Here is a 19,577-nt window from a genome sequence, read left to right on the forward strand (position 1 = left end):
TTGTATCCGGGGTTATGCCTTGATACTTCCTTCCGTGAAGAACTACACCCGCCCACTCTGTTCATACATGTAATTATGACTGATACTGTAATTACAGAACTCCATGTCCTTATTACATCTCCCCACCTCATCAGGGAAGGTGACGCTTCCTAATTTGTGAATGAACCTCCAACCAAGCCTGGCATTTTCCAATCTGTTCAATTTAAAAAAGATTAAGCATTGTTTCAGCATCTCTTATGCAACTGTGTCGTGCTGGTCTCTGGATATGTCGGCCTTTGCAACCAGTCCTCACCTCCCCCACCAACACACAGACGTACAGAGCTCCCCTGCTAATAGCGTGCTCTTCCCTGTCAGCAGAAGCTCTTTGGCACTGGACGCTGTCCACAGAGTGTCAGTCAATATGGCATATGCTAATGATGACTTTGTTGCTCTTTCCAGTGGATAAAAGTGATACTGACTAGAAATTGATTTTTTTCTCAGTGCCAAAAACAAAATCATCAACCAATGGTTTAATATTAATACATAATCAACATAGAATCTGTATAATGAACCATATGCTTGAATGATACATTTAAAACCTTAGCAACCAAGCAAACATGCACATACAGTCTGTCTGTCTCCAAACACACACACGCACAATAGTATTGACATGCATACAGACAAAGGTTAAGTGCTTGACTGGAGGGTTAGGGATCTAATTATTGGAGAAAGATGATATCAATTATAGTTTCTTCATTTTGACATGACCAGTAATGACAACTCCAGATTAAATGGGCGCTCATTAGGGAAGCTGCTATTAATGCTTTGTGTGTGCATGCGTGTGCCTCCATGCAATGTGAATAACAAAGACTGTAGAGAGTGCGCATCATGAGCACTAATAAATCTGACCATCACCTCCCTCCCCAGCTCCAGCAGCAATTCGTGGTCGCTCAGAGCCCCCTGGTGAGGAACGCCAGGCGGGTCTGGTGTGACTCGGTCCGGGCAGCATCGCTGGAGCACCATTAGCAGTCTGAGTGCCGACAGCGGAGTGGTGGGGCTTAGTGATGACCGGGAGGAGGAGGAGAGCGAGCCTCGTCGTTACCGCAAAAGCCGGGGAGCCGAGGTGGAACGGGTGGACAGCGGCATTGGGCCAGGTCTGTCCCGTACCTGGAAGAGACCATCTGCTTCCCTAAGAGCCTGGGAAGCCCAGAGACCCTGTCCAGACTGTGGACTGAGGGATGGCGCCTCCAAAGAGCGAGGAGAACGCATGTGTGAACGTTGCTCCAAGTTGCGTACCGAGCGCAAGGAAGCCATCCTGGAGTTTCTGAACACAGAGTCGAGCTACGGCGAAGACCTGCGGATCATCAAGGAGGAGTTTTATGGCCCCATGCAGAGTGCTGGGCTGCTGACAACTGAGCAGCTCGCTGTGGTATTCGGTAACGTTCAGGAGCTGATAGATGTTAACGACCGATTCACTGAACATCTGCAGGACAGCATCGACCAGGCTTTTGACCAGGTGACTCTCTCTCTCTCTCTCTCTCTCTCTCTGACACACATAAAAAGGGCTTAAACAAGGTGGTCTGATTTTTAATGCTCTTATAAGCTTTGCACACCTACTGGTATTACATAAGTTACCTTCAGGGTCATATTTATAAATGCATTACATGGCATGGTTTCTTTAGAGCGCAACTGCCTACAGTATATAGTTATAATGTATTCTTAAGTAAGGAGGCTTTTCACACATGTGACCCACAGGTTTACTTACAAGCACACACAGAGACAGAATCCCAGTTGTCACAATTATAATTTTTAATACAACAACAAAATCAATCTTACTAACTGTCAAGCAGAAGAAATGTCTACCACAACAGTTAAAATAGGAGGGACCATAGCAAAGACAAAAAGTGGTTTTCTAGATTTCAAAAGCCGCCGTTTTGGCCGCTAGTAAATGTTACTTCAAAGCGCGGGGTACTTCCGGTCGGCTCGGAGGCATTGCGAGGCTACCCAGCCGACCAATCACAGAGAGCAACAAGGAACCGGCGCGAAAAATGGAGTCAGAGGAGAGTGTGGAGAACGAAGAAGACACAAGAGGAGTTGTGAATAGGAAAAGGAAGAAGGATAGTGATTCAAGTGATGGCAGCCATCAACAGATGAGAGGTTTCAAGTAGGAATGATAGCAGTGACAAGAACGGATGGGATCTTCAAGGACTCGCACGAGGTTGGAAAGTTTGTTGAGATGTTCGGTCCATCAAAATAACAAGGAGTGGGATGGTTGTCATTGACTGTGTTTCAAGGCATCAGAGAGACCAAGCGTTGAGGATTAAAATGTATAAAGATTTCAGCTGTTTGAAATGCTTCCCACTCGGGGGGGGAAAAAACAAAAAGAAAGGAGTAATAAGTGGCGTACCGCTGTCAGTGGAAGACGAGGACTTTTGGAACACTGAAAATGTCTGTGAGGCGAGAAGACTGACAAGATTCCGTCAAGGAGAAATGGAGGAAAGTAATTCAGTGTGCCTGACTTTTGTGGGAGATTTACCTGAGAGGGTCTATCTAGACTACATATAGGCGTTTTTTGACCAAAAGTACCAGGGACTTTTAAGTCCCCAGATCTCTTTTCAAGGAACTAAAAGGTTCCTTCAGTGCGTTTCCACCGTGGTCTAAAGACAAAGAGCAAAAGATTAGGCAGATTAACCAGCTGACGTAGGCTGTAGGCCTGGCTGTACACAGCGATGCACAGGCATCATCATTTGTAACCACTATCCACGAGCAGCATTTATAAATGAACATCAGATTTGACTGGATTATAATGAAAAACTATAGGCATAGCTTGACCATTAAAGCAGCTTTTTTTGTGTGGGAGCTATAATGAGGAGACACGCGATAAAGTTTGTTACACATTTAATAACAAACTGGATAAGACCATAAAGTTCTTACAATAACTCCAGCACAGAGAAAGCAGCACAAAAATAAAATTGCGACAGTTTGGAAGGTTATTAAAACATTTCCAGTGACAAGAGCTGCAGCTCAGCTGCAAGGCAAGCCCAGTCCCCATGGAAAGGACTACCCCCCTTGCATTTATTGCTATGGTGGTTAACTGTGCTGTGGAAATTAAGAACAAGTCAGAAAGGATCAAGATGGTACTGGATGCAGCAAGGAGATTCCTAGGCATTGCAGACATATAAGGGGAAGAAATAGACACAACTCTGAGGGAAGGATTTACATCATCTCAGACTATTGAGTCTGACTCATAGAACCCAACAATGTACGGACAACAGAAGGGGAGAACATTGGGTAGTAACTGTAAATATATCGCATTGTTGGGCTTCTGTAAATACGGACGGAGTACGGTCTAGACCTGCTCTTTTATGAAAAGCGCTGTGAGATAACTGTTGTTGTGATTTGGCGCTATATAAATAAAATTGAATAAATTGAATTGAATTGGGAAACCATTTCATTCAGTAGGTGGCGGTAATGCAAAACTTTGGATGTCAACCGCCACAAAACCCCAAAGAAGAAGAAGAAGAATGTGAATAACGAATAGAGGAGGGCAGCAATACCCTACAGATGCGTCTAGTCTGCCGGAAGGAAGGCTTATGGTCCACGTCGCCTCGAAGTGTTACATTTTTGAGGAGGTGCACGTCAGGCTACGGCGTAGGTGACTGACGGTATAGGGGCTACGTGGGGGCTACGCCGTCGCAGAAGTATAAATTGCATTTAACTCTGAGAGCAGCGCAACTAGGTCTGTTTATGTCTTGGTTGCTTGTCAGACTGTGACTGAACAATATTAGAGTGAAAAACAACTATTTATTACCTTTGATACACGCCGACGGTCAGTGATGCTTATGAACTGCAGCATGGAAATGATAACTACGTCGCGCGTGCACGAAATGAAACTCGCGTATCCGGCTGAGCGGTGCTACAGTCCACAGCCGGACTTTATTGCATTCCAGCAGCAACATTAGTGAGACCAGACAGCACACAGATGTGATGGCACTCCTCATAGGCCCACATCATTTTAAAACAAGGCAGTGATTATCTGTCTCTCAGTGAAGGTTTAGTTACAACTATGAACTAATGCAAGATGGAAAGCAGTGGATTCACATTGACTATTACAATGTTGATTAGTGGGGCATACTGGGCAATATGGATGTAGACTACATCTTTCAGTAAATAATATCACTTATAACATCACTTATTCGAGTCATATAAATTAGAGCTGGACAATAAAACAATAGCCTAACAATAATTCCAACAGTATAATTGTCAGATTTGTGATCCACCTGTTAAGTGATTTTCATGGTCTGACCATAAAGAATAGTTTAAACCACAATATCTGGTTTCTTCAGCTTTCACTAAGGAGCAAAAAATAACCTTTAAACTCGATAGAAATCATGATTGACATTTATCTTGATAATTATCGATATTGAATGATAAAAGGAAACCCGGGAGCCAGTTTGTATGGGCCTGATGAGTTGATAACATTAATATCTAGCAAGTATAGATATCTATTATTTACAGGGGCTATGCTTAAATTTGTCAGTAGAGTAGATGCTGGATCATAAACCAGTACGAGCACAGTTGATCCAAATTCAGTACCATCACAGCCAGAGATGTACAGCCAGCAGCAGTCTTAACAGACTTTATGAGGATTTTTCTAGAAGAGGTTTCCATTCAGGCTTATAACAGAGACAGACTGTTTTAAAGGTAGTAGTGAGAGCAATGCAGTGTCAGGTGTGACTGTGCAGCAGTGGCAAATTGTTTACATGGCTCACAGGTAACATAGCATACATAAAATATATGTATGCCTTTGCTCTAGTCAAATCCCTTTCTGACATGACCAATATTAATGGGCTAAACAAGGTAAGCTGGTAAGGCACATACTAACACATTTCTTACACTTCAATCAAAACTTTACATGAGGGATGTGTGTTTATGGTCAGTAGAGCATAATGAAGTGTAAGCAATAAGAAAATTTCACCAGAATGCAGGAAATTAAGTGTTTAATGTTAAAAATGTGGTGGGGGAGAGATTGTTTGATCAAATGCTTTTTCCAAGGTCAAAACAGCCAACATGGATAAGATGTGCTCTTTTGCCTTGTCAGTCCTGCTGCCTCACTGTTCACCTGAATGCCACTGTATGCTGTAACTGAATTAAGAACACTGGTGTCAAAGGTTGAGTTGGAGATGATCATTCATGCTTTTATTTCCTCTCATTTAGATTACTGTAACAGTCTTTTTACTTGTTTGAGCAAGTTGCCTCTGGAACTCCATCCCCACAGATATCCGAAATGCTCCCTCTCTGGACACTTTCAAAAACCTCCTAAAAATCCATCTCTTTATAAAGGCATTCAACCCTGAATGACTTTTATTGCGCTGTCTCTGTAGTTATGTGTAAAGCGTCCTTGGGTCCCGTTAAAGGCGCTATAAAAGTTATTATTAAATATTTGTGCCAAATTTAACAATTTTGGTGAATTTTACTGGTAGCAGATCTTTGAGACACGATAATAAAACAACGATTTGTTAAAACCAATTGTTTCCAAGTGCAAGATGTAAATTAGTCGAACATTGACATTTTGTCTCATGTGGTTTGACCCCAGGGAGATGAAGATCTGCTGACTGTGTACATAGGAGAGATCTTTCTGGAGTTTGTCAACATGCTGCCTGCCTTCCAGACCTACTGCCTGCAGCAGTCTACCTCGGTCAACATGCTCAACACGCTGGAGAAGGAGAAAGAACTGCTCAGGTACACACCAAATACCATCATTCTTTTTCCAGTTAGCCTGTGAGCTGAAAAAGTTACTCTGGGAGCTTTCTCTAGTTCTTGCCACGGCTCTTCTGTATAATTCTTAATGGAAAAGACAGTGGGTTATCACTTATTCAAAAGAAGTTCTATTTTGAGAGTAGAGCTGCAATGATTCATATTTTTAGACAGAACCACAGCTCAGCCATGAGTCATGCTGCCTTTTGATTCACATTAATCAAGTTTTCCCAGGACATGCACAGAGTATCTCTGTTTTCAACTTAATTTTGTCTCTTTTGTCTTCTCAGAATCTTCCTGGATGTTTCCCAGAATGACAACACGGCACTGCGTCGTATGAACTTGCGCTCCTTCCTCATGGCACCCCTCCAGCGAGTGACTAAATACCCGCTTCTATTGAGCCGCATCATTAAAGTCACTCCCGAATGTCACCCCGACTATGCACGTCTCCGTGAGGCTAAGAGTCGGGTAGAATCCCATTTGGAGCACATCAACATGAAGACCAAGCAGGAGGGCAACGGCGTCACCTGGTCCCTCCGCTCATTCCGCCGTGACAGCCGCAAAAACCGGGAGGTCATCAACATCGAGATGCGAGAGGTATCAATGAAGACCGTGGGCTGGGCGAGAGAAAACACACGATTTGTCATGGAGGGTCCCCTCCAGTTGTCCCAGCCACCAGATGGTCAGTGGATGAAAAAAGGGCAGCAAGGCCCTCAAGTTTCAAAATGTCCAGAGTCTGCTGATGGTGAGCACACAGCGGCCCAGTGAAGCCCCAGGACAGGGCACCGACCTGGGGGCAGGGGGGGACCAGGGGGAGGGGGGTGGAGAGAGCATTCGGGATGGAGTGCTGGTTCTAATCAAGGACAAGAGCAGTGGAAAGTTCACAGTGCTGAGAGAGCCCATACGTCTGGGTAACTGCGTGGTGTCAACAGATCCGGACTGTGAGGACACATTTGAGGTGCTCGACATTCGTCGGGAGTCTTTCGTTTTCCGAGCCTCGGACAAATCTCGCACCCAGCAGTGGTTCCATCAGATTAAGAGATATGCCCGAGACTTGGGCACCTGGAGAAAAAGACGCAATGCTTTGCCCAACATCATGATCAACACAAACCAGACCCGCTCCTGAGACCAACTGTCCCCAGCCTTTGTTACACTGTAAATAACCCAAATCCTTGTACAGCAAATCTAAACTGACAACAAGAAACGTTTGAATGACGCCACTGTTATAACATGTTAGACTTCAGTAAAATAAAATCTTCCTCAAAGTCTCGGAAGGGTAAGAAAAAGATCTAGCACTTTTTTCTTACAAAACAATAAGTGCAACATACTTTCATACAATCGTGTATGAAGATTTAAGTTGTTAACAAAAGATCTGATTCTTGGACAACCAAAAACCTTGGGCTTGTCAGCCTTGATTGTAAAGACTGTTTGCTCATGTAGAAAGAGCAGGGTTTAGGTAAATAAGGTGCGTTTGTTGGAAAGCATGACTGAACATGACTGATTGCAAAAACAAAAATTGTAATCTAATTTTTTTATACAAGACAGTCGAAAGGGGAAACATTTGTTTTAGTATGAAGAGATGGAAATGTGGTCAAGAGCTTTGTCCAGTGGTTTCTGTCGTCACTGCCCTCACCTCTCTGTGTGCCGCCCTCTACTGTATGTTGACGGTAGAGCAACTTTCACTGCCAGAGATGCAGTTGAGCAAAGCCTCCCCAGCAGGCTGAACATACCTCCTGTATCACTGTAAATGAGAAGTCACAAAACAGCAATAATCTCTACCAGTTTCAAAATAAGTAGCTACTGTATGTATTTAATTTCTCAAGATTTCCTTTGGCGTTCAGGTCTTTATTCTGCTCTAACGCGCGCTGTTACCTAGTGTCATGTGGCAGATTCAGGTCTCAAATCTGAACATGTTTGACATTGGTAAAGCTTCCCTTCATCATCCTTACACCAAGGAAGTCTCTGTCCCACTCAGTCACTGGAGTTAAGATAATGTTAGTGCCATGAACGCAGTTTGTGAGAAGTCTAGTCAGTCTCCTTTGTGTTAACATCATGTCAAACACCACAGTTTCCCCCCACGTGTTAAGTGCAGAGTTTTTCAGCCTTTGGTTCGGGACCCCATGTGGGGTTGCACGGATCGGGCCATGGGACAGATTATTTGATAGATCTATTTGTAGGGTTGCCACAAACAGTTATTTGCATTATCAATTAATCTGATCATTCGGTCTACAAAAATAGTGAAGAATGGCTTAGTTATTTAATTTACAAGTACAAACATTTCAGAGATCAAAATTGTGTCAATCAAACTAACCTATTTACTTATATCAGCACTGAGAGTTTGTAAAGAACTCGAATAGGTTTGAAATGAGTATACATATATATGCTATCTTTATATTGTCATACCATGAAATCTCTCTGGCTGCTGAGGTCATGACAATTTAGGCAATTTTATTTGACTCAAAAAAATAAACCCATCCCACCCATCTCGTCATGACATGGTTTTAACTGTGTGTTATGTGACCTAGCGATGAGCTGTTGTGCCTTGGTACTTGATTACTGTTATGCTAAAACATACTGAAATATTTGCAACATGTCACAGTAGCATTTATATCTGGGATCCGGACTAGACAGCCCTCTGTTGGCACTTAAGGACGATTTACAGGCAATATAATTATTCCTCTGACAGTGATCACCTGGTCCTCTCTTGTTTTAGTGTGTTTTCATTTATGAAAGCTTTTTGTTTAATGCACTTTATTATGATTCAGTAATAGAATGCTCTCCAGTGTAACATGTCATTTTTTTTATTCACAATTATTCATATTAGAAGGAACCTAGTTGACCGAAGCAGATTTCAGCAGGTCAACGCAATACAGTCAAACCAAATCCACTATTTAAGACTGATACTGTTTCATGTTTGATATAAAGTAGCACTAGAAGAGGTAGCAAATCACTGTGTTTTGGAGGGCAGGGCTGCTCAGCTCCACACCAATACTCGTGCGCTGTCGTAGGACATGGTTTCAACCCTTTCAACATATAAAAAAAACAAAGCCTGCTGAGTTGCATATGGTTTCTTTTGGTTTTGTGTTGCATTTGAAAGACCTAATGTATTATTTCCCCAATGTAATATATTGTGAATTATATTAAAAGATTTTAAACACAACCTTGCTTGTTGTATTTTTCTGTGCAATATGTAAATTTGTAAAATCTGATGAAGCTGCAAACGTAGAATGTAGAAATATATTTACAGTAATTTTAAGCATCTTTAGGACAACTGATTCAAAGACATGAATACATACAGTACAAGTGGAATGCACTTATCACAAGATGGAAAAGAGTGAAAGTGAATCATTTCTAGAAAATACAATCCAGCTCCACTACAGTATAGAAGCAAACAGAAGCGTGGATGTTGAGAGTAGAAACAAACCTGCGAAGACATTTAAGTGGAAAAAAAAACAAGAAAAACTGTTAACATGCAGTACATGACATTCTGACTACTTTGTATTTGCTCATGGAGTTCCAGAGAAAGCTTCACCTGACAATCAAAATTTTAAAAAGGCTCAACAGACATGTTTATTGGCACCGTTTGTTGAAAAAATTCCCCCCCCCCCCCCCCAACTAAACACAGTAGCTTTATGTCATATGAAGTGCATCTTTATCATTTCTTTGGCTCTACCCCACCTGGAGCCTCATTTTAAAAAAATTAGGTAGCTGCTGTATATGCAGGTTAGGTGCTAATAATCAAAATCCAAACAAAGGCTTCTTCATGAAAGTAAGAAATGATCAAAATCTGGTAAGAATGCTGTAAGACATTCATTGGTTATTACTGCCTTCTGTATTTTTGGACTCTTGATTTACTCGTCTGATTGTTGCAAAAATATTCCCACATAAATGAGGCTCCTGGATTGCTGTATTTTTTTTGACAATAATTCAGTCCTAAGAAATGCCACCAGGCGTGGACTCATCTGGTGAACAACACAAACACAGTTCTTGTTTTTTTTTTTTTGCAACTAAACATCACAAACATCGACAAAAAATAAGCTCTGCATGGATGGGACACTCCACTCTGATCTCCGCCTATCTTTTCCAATGAATTAAACATCAATATAATGTAACTGAAGGTGACTGTGGCAAATTAGATCAAACAGTTGCAAAACAAACTCAGTGAAACAATAACATCAGATGAAGCTGAGATTTCTGAAAACCAGCAACAAACTGAACCTTTCAATCTAAAGCCACTGAACAAGGGTGCCAAGCTCAGTCGTCGTCTCTGCCACCCTTCTGACAGACTGCCATCCATCTAAAGCACTTCTCACGCATGCATTCGCACAAACACACACTCACACAGTCTGTCTTCAGCTGCTGGGGCCTCAGGTGGATCCCTGGGTTTTGCCTTCCCAGTGGGGTAAGGTGCAGCAGCCGTGGAGAGGTCCCTCCTCCTTCTCCTCCGTCTCCTACAGCCATTCAACACCTCTCAGCTCTACTTGTCCATGCCAGACTCTGGCTCCTTGGCCAGGCCGCGAATTGACAGGTCATAAACCACCTCCTCGATCTTCTTCACGTCATACTTGAGGCCGTCGTAGCGCTTCCGCAGCGGGTCATTCTTCAGGTTGAGCAGGCGGAAGCCTGAGTCCAGCTCGTTGATGAAGTTGGAGATGCGGAGCGGCCGGGTGTAGTCTCCTGCTGTGACACTGTTTACAGCCAACCGTGACTGGAGGAAGAAACAACAGCACAGATCAAGCGCTTGAAATAACAGCCGTTAAATTGTGAGAGTTTTGTCCTTGATATCTGACAGGTCTTTGGTCACCAGAGTTCTAGGTCATACGTCGGTGGACATGTCTCACAGTGTGCTCTAAGACCACTGTTGTGGTTTCACAACCAGATATTTCACCATGTTTCTCTCATGACTTTCAACTTTGATCTGCTACAGCACAAACATGCAGTGTATAGGGGGCCCTTAAAGAGTTCCAGGACAAAGGGGAACCCTGATGTATGATTCTATTTTAATAGGCAACGGAGTTACAATTAGGGATGAAATGATTACCGGTTTAACGGTAAACCATGGTAAAATTCCCAAAAGTTATTATTACCGTACACATTTTAATTACCATGATAACTGGGTACGGTTAATATTATATAATCTCACGGCAAACACTGTCCAGCGTCTCCCAGAAGCAGGCGCGCATGCGCAGAATGCAACGTTTGGGTCAATGACAAGACGGCGGAAGACAGAGCTGCGGAGATTTTTCAGTCACTCTGAAGTCTGGTCGTAGTTTAGTTTTTAAGAGAGTGCTGAGGGAAACTTGATTGAAGAAAACCTTATAGTGAACGCAGGGTGAGTTAACTTTTAACTTTGGTTTGTCTCTCTGACTTGCTAACAGCGTGTAAACTGAAGCTCTCAGTGTTGCTGCTCTCGTAAAGACGCTACACATTCTGTTGCTGTGTGTCGGCAGAATCTATTCGTCCACTGCACATGATGACACGTTACGCAGTTTAGTCAACCAACCAGCATATCTAGAAACGCTACAGACTGCTCTGTATTTATCAGTTTTGGGGCTCATTGCAGTTACCATCACTGTCTTCTAAAGACTTATTTGTTTTCATGTAATTGTCCACAGGGTCATTGTATTACCTATATCATAAAATCTTGATAATGCACACGTAGATGATTTTCACATGTTTACAAAATGTATTTGGTGGCATTTTATTTTTTATGCAAACAAAATGGCAATAATAGTATTTGTAGTTTTCAATATAAAACTTGTTGAAATGGTTTCAGTGTGTGTATCAGTACACTTTAATATTTTTCGGCACATTTTTACAATAGCGTAATAATACTGATAACTGTGATAATTTGGGTCACTATAATCGTGATATGAAATTTTCATACCGTTTCATCCCTAGTTAGAATCATTGTTCTAGCCTGAGTATATTGTTGGTGCACCAGAGTAATCGACAGTAGACTCACCAGTTCACTAGCCATGATCAGCACCCCTGCCAGGTAGTCCTCCACATCCAGGTGAAAGCCTTTCTCTCGCACCACTTCAACTGTAAGGTGAAAAGTACAGAGAATTTTATTGTATTTTTTTTAGTAAAGTCGCATTCCTAAGTGAGAGTTACACACTAACTGGCGACTAGACACTTACTGCCGAGTATCTGGGCCACTTCCTCTCGAACCACAAGAGTTTCAGTCTCCAGGTAGACAACAAAGGCTGCTAAGAAAGCCAAACGCTGCAGGACAAACCGCCAATGTTCATGGAACCTAAAGTGGGATCACACAGGTAAGAGAGAGATAAACACTTTATCTATATCCACCCTTTATCAATTAATTCTGCTTTCTAGGGAGTTCTGGGTACTTAAATTAAAATAAATGTATAAAACAGTTAGTAAGTCTGCTGGTCAAGTAACTGTTCTGTCCTGAATAAAACAAAATTTAGTTTAGTACACTTAGTAACTTCTCACACAAACACACATTTGATTAGCATTTCACTTCATGTTTATGTCTATGACTTAAGATAAATTTTCAGTTATTTCATGCTACAGCCTTAAAGTTGAGCTCCAGCTCAACAATTTCACAGTTGGATGAAAGGTTTATATATACTCAGCATAAGGAAATTAATCCAATCTAAAATTCTGAATTAGGTAGCAGAAAAAATGCAAACATTGTGAAAAGTGGTTCCTACCTGTAATACTGCTCCACAGGAAATTTTGTTTTTAGGTCTGCAATTTGTGTCCTGACTGTGCTGAACAACTCCCGTGCCTTTGCACATTTACTGGGAACTAATGGGAGAAAATAAAAAATAAGACTCATTTTTAATATCAAAAGTCTCATTTGGAGAGACAAACATTATACAGTACCCGTCAAAACAGGGCATACTGTGTCAAACACTCACTTTCTTTGAATCCAGATGGCTGGTGGACACTCTGGAGTACCGTTAGTATTTCCCTGGCAGTCTGCTCCAATGTCTGGACCACCTTACGGATATCCTGCAGCAAAGTCCATCAAGTGTAAGTGTTTTTAATAGAATATAATTCAATTAAGGCAATAAAACAATCATGATGATTATTGCGATATAATTTACCTCAATAAAAATATAACAAATGTTCAAGAAATGATTGATTTAATTCATTTGAATCACGAACGAATTAGCACTTAATTTTCAGATTTCCGTCATCATTGTTCTGAATGAATGTTCTACATCAGATTTATTGAGTGATCCACTGGCATCAAGTATTTCCACAATTAACCATCTAGTTTCTTCAACTTTGACTCAGGAACAAATATAAGCGTTTAAATTTGAACAGAATAATGATTTGACATTAATTGTAATAATTATCGATATCGACTATGATTTTTTGTTTATCGTGATAACATTTTTGGCCATATCTCCCAGCCATAAATTCAATTTAACGTATCTTCTATTAACAACTATTCTACCCCACCCCCCCAAAATCACACACTTTAAGTGGATCACAGGCACAAAAAAAGCTCATGTCTCGATGTGCCCAGTATATCCTTCCGTTAACTGAGACAGTTAGCTGCTAACTAGCTAGCTAACTGTCTCTGAGAGCTAATGCTGGCTGCAGCGCTGCAGCTGTCGTGCTGCTGCTCATTCATACCTCTCTGACGTCCTGGTCGGCGCTCAGGAAGCCCTGAATATAACTGAACATCTCGGTCACAGACATTTCTGATCAGAGTCAGGCTGTCCGGGTGATGCAGATAATGAGCCGTTTGCAGCTAAATCATAAAAAACATCAACGTGCTCGAGAACCGACTCCGTGCTTCGTGTGGCGCGTGGCGATGACGTCATCCCTTCCAACGTCACGTCGGTGTCTCTCCAGTAAAAACAAAAAAAAAGTCTCTCCAGTAAAAGCAATTTCTCATTCTTTTTGAACGAACTGCAAATGTTTTGACGCGTTTATCCAAATGATTATGTATAATTATCTAAATTATCAATTGCTTATTTCATGTTGATCACAATGTAGGCCTATTATACTCTACTGGTGCTCTGTTGAATAGTCTTACCCCCCAAAACATCTAGCAATAAGTTCATTGTACAAATCACTACATGCAGAATGCAAGAATCTGAGGCTGACAACTTCAGCCTAAGGGGTGTTTACATTTCTTATTTTGTTTTTTGTTTTTCTGTTGTGCTATGCAGTGCTGTAAAACAGTCCAGTCTTTTTTTCTTTTCTGCATCACATTGACATGCTCTGTTGACAGATTACAGTACATACAGGAAAAGGGAATCCAATCTCTTGCAGTGTAATTTTGTGCTACTGAAAACTGATATAGGCCTATATGCCATACAGAAAAAGTGCAGCCTTGTGCCATAGGTTACTCAGAAAATATCTACAGAGTAGCCTACATTGTTATACTGACAACATAGCTAAACATTTTGACTATCTTGTATGTAAACAATGACACTCAGAATCAGTCAGAATCAGAATCAGAATCTGCTTTTATTGCCAGGTATATGTACTCGTACGAGGAATTTGACTCAAGATTGTACAATGCTTACGATGTGCTTACTTATACATTAATACAATTATAAAATAAGATAAAATAAAATCAGACACAGGCTACAGTATAGAGAACACAATAAATACACACTATAAACAGAAACAAAAACAGTATAGACTGATTGAGACAATAGTGCACTGAGGAGAGTGCAAAGGATGCAGGAGTAAATTATTATTATCATAATAATTACTATTATGTATATGTCAGAGGTGGATGTGATATACAGGTAGACATACATGTATACATGGACACAGTGTGATGGAGCAAAGGATGCTGGAATAAATAAGCATTATGTGCAGGTGTTATGTACTTGAGGTAGGTGGATTTGGTATACAGTATATACAATATACAAAATGACAATATGAACAAGAACAGCACTGAAATAGAGAATGATGAATAAATAATAAGTGGTGACCAGTAAACAGGTGGCTGATTAGAGGCAGAGTTACTGGGTTATTGCACAGGAATTGATCCTGAGTCAGAAATCAGCAGTTCATCAGAGTGATGGCTTGTGGGAAGAAACTGTTCCTGAGTCTGTTGGTTTTGGCGTACAGTGCTCTGAAGCGCCTACCAGAGGGGAGGAGCTGGAACAGGTTGTGTCCTGGGTGAGATGGATCTGCATTGATGTTTCCTGCCCATTTCCTGACTCTGGAATCTGGACTCCCGGATGAGGCCGATGATCGCTGTGTCGTCAGCAAACTTCAGTTTTGACAGATGCGTCCCCTGAGGTGCAGTCGTTGGTGTAGAGGGAGAAGAGCAGTGGGAAGAGCACACACCCCTGGGGGGCGCCAGTGCTAATAGTCTGGGTGCTGGATGTGATGTTCCCCAGCCTCACCTGCTGACTCCTGTCAGTCAGGAAGTCTGTGATCCACTGACAGGTGGAGGCTGGCACAGAGAGCTGGGTGAGTTTGGTGCTGAGGATGTCTGGGATGATGGTGTTGAACGCCGAGCTGAAGTCCACGAACAGAAGAATCAGAATCAGAATCAGAATCAGAAGGAGCTTTATTGCCAAGTAGTGTTTTACACATACGAGGAATTTGCTGTGGTGATAAGATGCTACACGTAGACAAACATACAGTTTACATAAATAAATGTAGAAATATATAAATATGGAATGGAAGAATGAAGAAGAAGAAGAAGAAGATCCTTGCACAAGTCCCTGGAGAGTCGAGGTGTTGCAGGATGTAATGCAGTCCCAAGTTGACTGCATCATCCACTGACCTGTTAGCCCTTTAGGCAAACTGCAGGGGGTCCAGCAGGGGGCCTGTAATGTCCTTCAGGTGGACCAACACCAGTCTTTCAAAGGACTTCAAGAATACAGATATCAGGACGACAGGCCTGCTGTCATTTAATCCAGAGATAGAGGGTTTTTTGGGGAACGGGATGATTGTGGAGTATTTAAAGCAGCAGGGAACGTCACACCGCTCCAGTGATTTGTGTGAAGATGGGGGCTATAGTTATTAATATTATAGGACTCTTAATAATAAAAGATATTCAAATGGCTCAACTTAAGAATTCATTATCAGCTATTTATTTTCATTCAGCCGCAGCTGTCAACTGTAATAACAATAAGAAAATCAAAGTTAATTCCCATTAATCTACAACCGTTAGGCTTTACTACATTCCTTTAATCTATTATCACTATGACAGCCCACCAACAATGATGCCTATACTTTCCCCATCAATCATTTTCAGTAAGCTAATTATTTTTTTCATATAGCTTTCCAGCACACACTTTTACACAAGCTGTAATGTTTAACATAGTAACACACATTTCATGACATATAAAAATAAGAATAGTAATAAATTCTGTAATTTGTCTGTTGAACAAATTATGGCTACCTCTTTAAAGTGTGGTGTTAATCAAATTTAATTCAAGACAATGAAACCATAGTTCTTTTTACAAGTCGGGTCTTCAAGCAGGTGTGTGGTTTCATTCATGAACAGAAACGGCATTGTTTGCAGCTTGCAGGTAATACAATACACCACACCTTCTTCTCTGCTTGCCTGGGTTGATTCTGGTGGACAGACATGCTGCATTACCTCATTCACCCTGTTGATGGAGCCAAAGTAGCACACATGCTAATGTTACCTTCATGTGCTGCAAAATATAAAGCAACATTAAACGCGAAACAGTCTCACTCCTGCCCGCCCTATTTAGCCTAATTGATTCTTCATGTGGCAGAGTTTAACATAACTTTTTATTACAGTTGAAGAAGATTGCCAGAGAAATACTGGCAAAACTTATTACTTACTCCACACCCTTTAAATCCCTTTGTGTAGTAAGAATGAACGTTAACGGCGAGACTGCTGTTTGAAAATAACACAAATATCACCTCATTTTGGGATGGCAGAATTATTTCTGTTTTTTATAATTACCATTTATTTACTTAAGGGAACTATTTGTATTATAATCAGTAGGCTGTGAAAAGCTTTCCCATAGACTGTATATAAAAAGGGCTACAGATTTTAGTACAGAGTGCAGCATTATGACTTATTATCTCATAATTATGAATAAGAAACGTTAAAACGTTAAAAAAACGTCAAAATCAAACTCCCATAGTAACTACAAATCTCGCTCATGCGCGGTTCATTTGTAGTTGTCAGATTTCCGACGGCTCCAGAAGGCATCATCTGAGAGCCCAGCTGACTCAGTAAAAACAGAGTCAGTCGCCTGTTGCTCCCAACTAGTTAAGCAGACACCCCATTGTAAGTGAGGAGTTAGAAACCCAGCTCACACTAAACTGTCTACTAGTTCATGTAACCGGCGGGTCTCAGCCGTACTGTGTTTTAAAAATCCCCTGTTTTATTCGTTCCCTCTGCGCTTTGAAACGATGCAGCTAAATGTTGTTCAGCCTACCCTTTGAGATGGAGAAAACCTCAGCAGAAGATGACTGCGTGGATTCAGGAGCCGAGACTGGAGGGTGAGTGAAGCCTCCGAGTTAATTACTAAAAAATGTTTAAACCTTTCAAAAGAATAATCTAGGCGTATTTGCATATTCATAGATTCTGGTTTGTTTGTTTTTTGTTGTTGTTGTTTTTTTTTAGCAGAGTAGGCTACAGACAGTATAGCCTTGAGTTTTTTTTTACGAGGTAGGCTTAGTGAACCCTTTCGACACATTTTTAAATGAGGTTTGGTTTTGTTACAAATCCCAGCGAAACCGGACCTGACAACTCGTAGGACAAAACAAAACAGACAGCAGAGCTTAATGTGATTTATGTTACATGTCTATTACGCATTCATATCTACAAAAACGTTTTTATTATTATATCATTCTGGAAAGTTACGTTAGACCGCTGTGCTTATTTATCGTAGTCAATCATTGGAGGTCCTAAATTTTATTATCATGAGCCTATGATTATTATTTATGTGTGCTGCTACTCTTGGATAGAATCTAGTCACCAGCCCAGTTGTTAATGAGAGTGCAGTCACTGTAGATGAGCTTAATGCAAGAATGCTTTGACCTAAGAGAGTTAAATGAATTTATTGTTCCCTCTTTTTTCAGCCATTAGACAGAGATGTACCTCACTTTCTCCCGCGGTATGTCACTGCTGGATGTTGTGTAGTGTAGGACCTGTGTTTGTTTGTTTGTGTGTGTGTGTGTGTGTGTGTGTGGGGGGGGGGGGGGGGGGGGATCATCAAAATCTGGCCTTGTGGTTTTAATTGTTTATATTAACTCATATTTACTTCAACATGGAAATCTGACTGGCCACAGGTTGGACAATCATCTAAGTACAGATTGAGGGGTCATTGTGGAATAAATAAAAGTCTTAAGTCATCCAGACCTGTTATTTCAGATACATACACATACAAAATATTAATACTGTATTGTTTTTATTATAGGGTCTTATTCCAGTGACATGTAGTACCAATTTCAAGCTCTGATAATCCTTGTGAAATTAATTTAATCAATATCACCCAGACTCTCTTACCTCCTATGTACCTTTGAGATTGTCAGGATTAAAAGTGGTAGCACGTACAGTTTTAGGCGCCTATAATTCTGATATTAAAGAAAATGTAATTTAAAAATAGAGGCAAAAGGCACACAAACAACATTACAAGCACACATGTATATATTAGGATTAAGTCAATGATTGTTGAAATTTAATAAAGTAAGTTCATAAAAGTGTGTGACAGACAGAAACATTACAAAAGACAACAATAGTTCCTTTTACTCTTATATTATATTCTTAGTAAGCTGGGAAAATTAATCTGACAGCAGCACACCAATGCCCTTGTTTTGAGAGTCACCTGGGACCATGCTGTTTCATTAGCTGTGAACTGGAACCAAATAACATGATGTGTGTTTCATGGGAAAATGGGAGCGGAGACCCATGTGGAAAGCGCTGATGTGAAAGGAAAAGCATGGGATGCCCAGCTGATAAACAGAGAGCCTCCACCTCCATCAGGTCACATCCTCTACCTTTTCTTCCTCACTCCACTTCCTGTTCAGCTCCCACATTCACTTTTTTTGGTAATTTCTCCTCACTTCAGACTGGCTCTGCCACCATCTCTTCTCCAATCGCAAATCACAGACTTCAGAGTGGCCTCATTATACTTTAAAGATAAGAAAGTGTATAACTTTCTTATGTGTTTTTAAAGCCTGTCAGAACCGGCCCATGAGACCAAAAAAATGACAGAATTTGTTTTTAGTGACATATGCTTAAAGCTGCGGTAATTAATGTGTTTATAATAACAATGGATCAAATGACTATGTGTAATGTGAAAGGGGGTCACTCGTAGTGGCAAAATCACGGTTCACGTCCAAGTTCTGTGTTGTTGTATGCATAACAATAACAGTGGAGCAGATGTTGGCGATTAAATTCTTAGTTCTCAGGGTCCCTCCAACATCGCTAAAGTTAAAATCCATATGTACAGTCTACCACATAAAGCTTATAAAGGAACAGCTTGTAAACCATAGTTATATATATATATATATAGATGAACAAATTGTAAGCAGTAGAAAACCAGGTAAATAAGTAGGTTGAGCAAATACAGTAGAATATGTATGTACAGTACCAGTAAGTATAATGTAAGTATGGCAGTGGTGTACAGTGACATTCATGTATCATACAGTGCAAGTTAGTGATGAGCTTGAGAGCTCAATAGTAAGGATTAGCGTCCTTATGGCCTGCAGGACATCGCTGTCCCTGAGCCTGGATCAGGGTTCGCCTGGTGTTGCAGAAAGAGATGCTACGGTATAGCAGAACAGTTAGTGGCTGATTATGATCTCTGATGAAAAACATCTGCGTTGGCCGGGAATCGAACCCGGGTCAACTGCTTGGAAGGCAGCTATGCTCACCACTATACCACCAACGC

The 19,577-nt window shown here is 41.1% G+C and overlaps 2 protein-coding genes and 1 non-coding gene across 3 annotated transcripts; 1 reads left to right on the forward strand and 2 right to left on the reverse strand.

Annotated features, from left to right (window-relative positions):
• Window positions 1–742: 742 nt before the first annotated feature.
• Window positions 743–8,896, forward strand: LOC119903690 (rho guanine nucleotide exchange factor 3-like). The gene is made up of 4 exons (XM_038719912.1): window positions 743–749; window positions 957–1,495; window positions 5,576–5,721; window positions 6,027–8,896. Exons 1-4 carry the CDS (start codon window positions 743–745, stop codon window positions 6,502–6,504), a joined length of 1,170 nt encoding a protein of 389 aa, XP_038575840.1. The 3' UTR covers window positions 6,505–8,896.
• Window positions 8,897–8,959: 63 nt separating this feature from the next.
• On the reverse strand, window positions 8,960–13,537 carry LOC119904402 (translin-like). The gene is made up of 6 exons (XM_038721034.1): window positions 13,354–13,537; window positions 12,627–12,720; window positions 12,417–12,513; window positions 11,880–11,995; window positions 11,702–11,781; window positions 8,960–10,444 (listed from the first exon to the last, which is right to left on the reverse strand). Exons 1-6 carry the CDS (start codon window positions 13,417–13,419, stop codon window positions 10,214–10,216), a joined length of 684 nt encoding a protein of 227 aa, XP_038576962.1. The 5' UTR covers window positions 13,420–13,537; the 3' UTR covers window positions 8,960–10,213.
• A 5,968-nt stretch (window positions 13,538–19,505) lies between these two features.
• On the reverse strand, window positions 19,506–19,577 carry trnag-ucc. The gene has a single exon. It is a non-coding gene; the product is annotated as a tRNA-Gly (tRNA).

Source organism: Micropterus salmoides, unplaced genomic scaffold (assembly GCF_014851395.1).
Source record: "Micropterus salmoides isolate LMB-PRFRI ecotype aquatic unplaced genomic scaffold, ASM1485139v1 Ms_hic_scaffold_15, whole genome shotgun sequence".
NCBI classification, from domain to species: domain Eukaryota; kingdom Metazoa; phylum Chordata; class Actinopteri; order Centrarchiformes; family Centrarchidae; genus Micropterus; species Micropterus salmoides.

Bases quoted from the DNA above. Each gene is read 5' to 3' on its own strand.
- LOC119903690 (XM_038719912.1), top strand. The intron at 1,496-5,575 runs GTGACTCTCTCT...GTTTGACCCCAG, and splicing joins TCGACCAGGCTTTTGACCAG to GGAGATGAAGATCTGCTGAC. The intron at 5,722-6,026 runs GTACACACCAAA...TTGTCTTCTCAG, and splicing joins AAGGAGAAAGAACTGCTCAG to AATCTTCCTGGATGTTTCCC.
- LOC119904402 (XM_038721034.1), bottom strand. From the start codon at position 13,419: ATGTCTGTGACCGAGATGTTCAGTTATATTCAGGGCTTCCTGAGCGCC. The intron at 12,721-13,353 runs GTATGAATGAGC...ACTTTGCTGCAG, and splicing joins CCGACCAGGACGTCAGAGAG to GATATCCGTAAGGTGGTCCA. The intron at 11,782-11,879 runs GTAAGTGTCTAG...TTCACCTTACAG, and splicing joins AGTGGCCCAGATACTCGGCA to TTGAAGTGGTGCGAGAGAAA.